This window comes from Nematolebias whitei, chromosome 15 (assembly GCF_014905685.2).
Source record: "Nematolebias whitei isolate Nwh7 chromosome 15, NemWhi1, whole genome shotgun sequence".
In the NCBI taxonomy this organism is placed as follows: Eukaryota; Metazoa; Chordata; class Actinopteri; order Cyprinodontiformes; family Rivulidae; genus Nematolebias; species Nematolebias whitei.
Window position 1 is genome coordinate 43,947,524 of NC_056512.1, and position 1,824 is coordinate 43,949,347.

Consider the following 1,824-nt stretch of genomic DNA (forward strand, 5'->3'; position numbering starts at 1 on the left):
TAAGAAAAAAACACACATTTCAACACGCTGGAACTCCTAACAGTGTCTGCTGTCAGAAAAACAAAGAGCTACTCATCTAACAATAAGTTAATGCACGGTAAACAAGTGTGTGTGTGTGTGTGTGTGTGTTGCTGTAGGTCAGTTTAGGTCACTGACTGTCCACACACACACACACACACACACACACTCCTATGTACATCAACAGTGTGTGGTGACAATGCCAGCGCATTCTGTTCTCTCCACACAGATCAGAAGCTGGCAGAGGCTCCTGGAGTCCTGGAGGGGAACCAACACCTCCACCCCCCACCCCCACCCGACCCCAACCCTGCTCCCCCCTTCACACTTCCTCTGACCTTCCTTCACCTGTTTCCACTCCTTCACACACAGTTAAGTGTCTCTAATTTACCCGTCTGTTACCGTCAAAGACTTGATCAATGAATCCTTTCTTTCCGTTTGCACTTTTCAAAATAAAAGTGCGTTAGTGCACGCGTCACAAGAAGATACCAGCAAACATGGCGGCTGAAAATCCCCCCTTCTCTGTCACAGTGCACCCTTCTACAAACACATGAAATGCCGATGTTAAAAACGTGACACGTCGTTGGTGCTAAAGGTCTACATTTCTGATGAACGCCACTAGAGTTGAGTCTACATATGTACACGTTGACACTTCTGCTCTTTCCCGTCGAGCCTCTCCTCAGCTGATCTTTCGTTCAGCCTCTCTGGGCTTCCTGAGACACGGAGCGACCCAGGGCTTTGGGCGCTTTGGCGAACTCCAGGAGGACGGGCTTGACGGGCGGCAGGTCTCTGGTGATCTCGTCCACGGACCTCTTGCTGGGACAGACGCCGTCGGGTGTGGGGAAGGGCTGCAGGTCCTGCTCTGTGTGGGGGGCCCCGCGCCCGAGTCGGACGCCCAGCTCTGCTGGGGTGAAGATGGGCAAGGGGAGGGTGTGTCTCTTGGGCAGCAGCTGGTGCTCCCTCACCCCTCTTTCCACAGTACCCACCCTGAAGACCCCAGAGGGACAGGTCTGGATCAGGGAGCGGCACTGCCACTGCCGGGACAGGGTCTCTCTACGAGAGTCATCGTTCATGCTCATAGTTTGTCTGAGGACGACAGGAAAATGTTCAGGTCAGAAACGTCAGCACCGTCTACATATAATATTTAAAGCAGAACGCGTGGCATGTCTCACCTGTCCTGAGGTTGGGTTTTCAGACCAACACTGTTCCAATCAGCGCTGTAGCTCTCCTTCTTCGTCTTGTTCTCCTCCCGGACGCTGCAGGTCAGCTTTGCACCCACAACCACGCCGTTACTCTTCTCCACCATGCTGCAGACAGGCATCTTCCCTCTCTGGTTCCTGAAACTGGTTTAGTGTTGGAGAAAGTTTGGTCTGAAGGATGCTTCGGCTGTGGCTGGACGGATCCTCTGCCTCTGTCTGGGCTCGGGTCTGTCCACGGCTTATATAGACGCCCTGATTCTATTCCTGCTTCGTGTTGTCATGTCAGTGTTGGCATCTGACACCAGCTCATCCGTGGCTCGTCCCCTGACAGCTGGAAACCAAACTGTGGGGGTTTAAAGAGTAATTGGGCTGAAAATTCCCTTGATTCTTGGATTCATGGCCAATCACCTTCATAATCTCTTAATCCAGCACTTGTGATCCCAGAGGCTAAATAAATGTGTAAACAGAAAACAGGTTCAGAGGAGAGGTCCTAAAAGATTTGTTCTTAAAGCTAATTTTTAAAGGACAAACATCTGTTGATTTATTTTTATAACGGTACATTTCATGCGGTTTATGCAACAACTGGCAGCATCAACACCGCCCCCCGCCC

At 51.3% G+C, this 1,824-nt stretch overlaps 1 protein-coding gene across 1 annotated transcript; it reads right to left on the reverse strand.

Moving 5' to 3' along the window:
- Nucleotides 1-343: 343 nt before the first annotated feature.
- Nucleotides 344-1,433, reverse strand: LOC119421891 (titin-cap (telethonin)). Its single transcript, XM_037689257.1, has 2 exons — nucleotides 1,188-1,433; nucleotides 344-1,101 (listed from the first exon to the last, which is right to left on the reverse strand). The coding sequence occupies exons 1-2, from the start codon at nucleotides 1,334-1,336 to the stop codon at nucleotides 711-713; spliced, it is 540 nt and encodes a 179-aa protein (XP_037545185.1). The 5' UTR covers nucleotides 1,337-1,433; the 3' UTR covers nucleotides 344-710.
- Between the last annotated feature and the right edge of the window lie 391 nt (nucleotides 1,434-1,824).

Coding starts and splice junctions, on each gene's coding strand:
- LOC119421891 (XM_037689257.1), bottom strand. CDS start 1,336: ATGCCTGTCTGCAGCATGGTGGAGAAGAGTAACGGCGTGGTTGTGGGT. Junction 1,102..1,187: donor AAAACCCAACCTCAGGACAG/GTGAGACATGCC, acceptor TGTCGTCCTCAG/ACAAACTATGAGCATGAACG.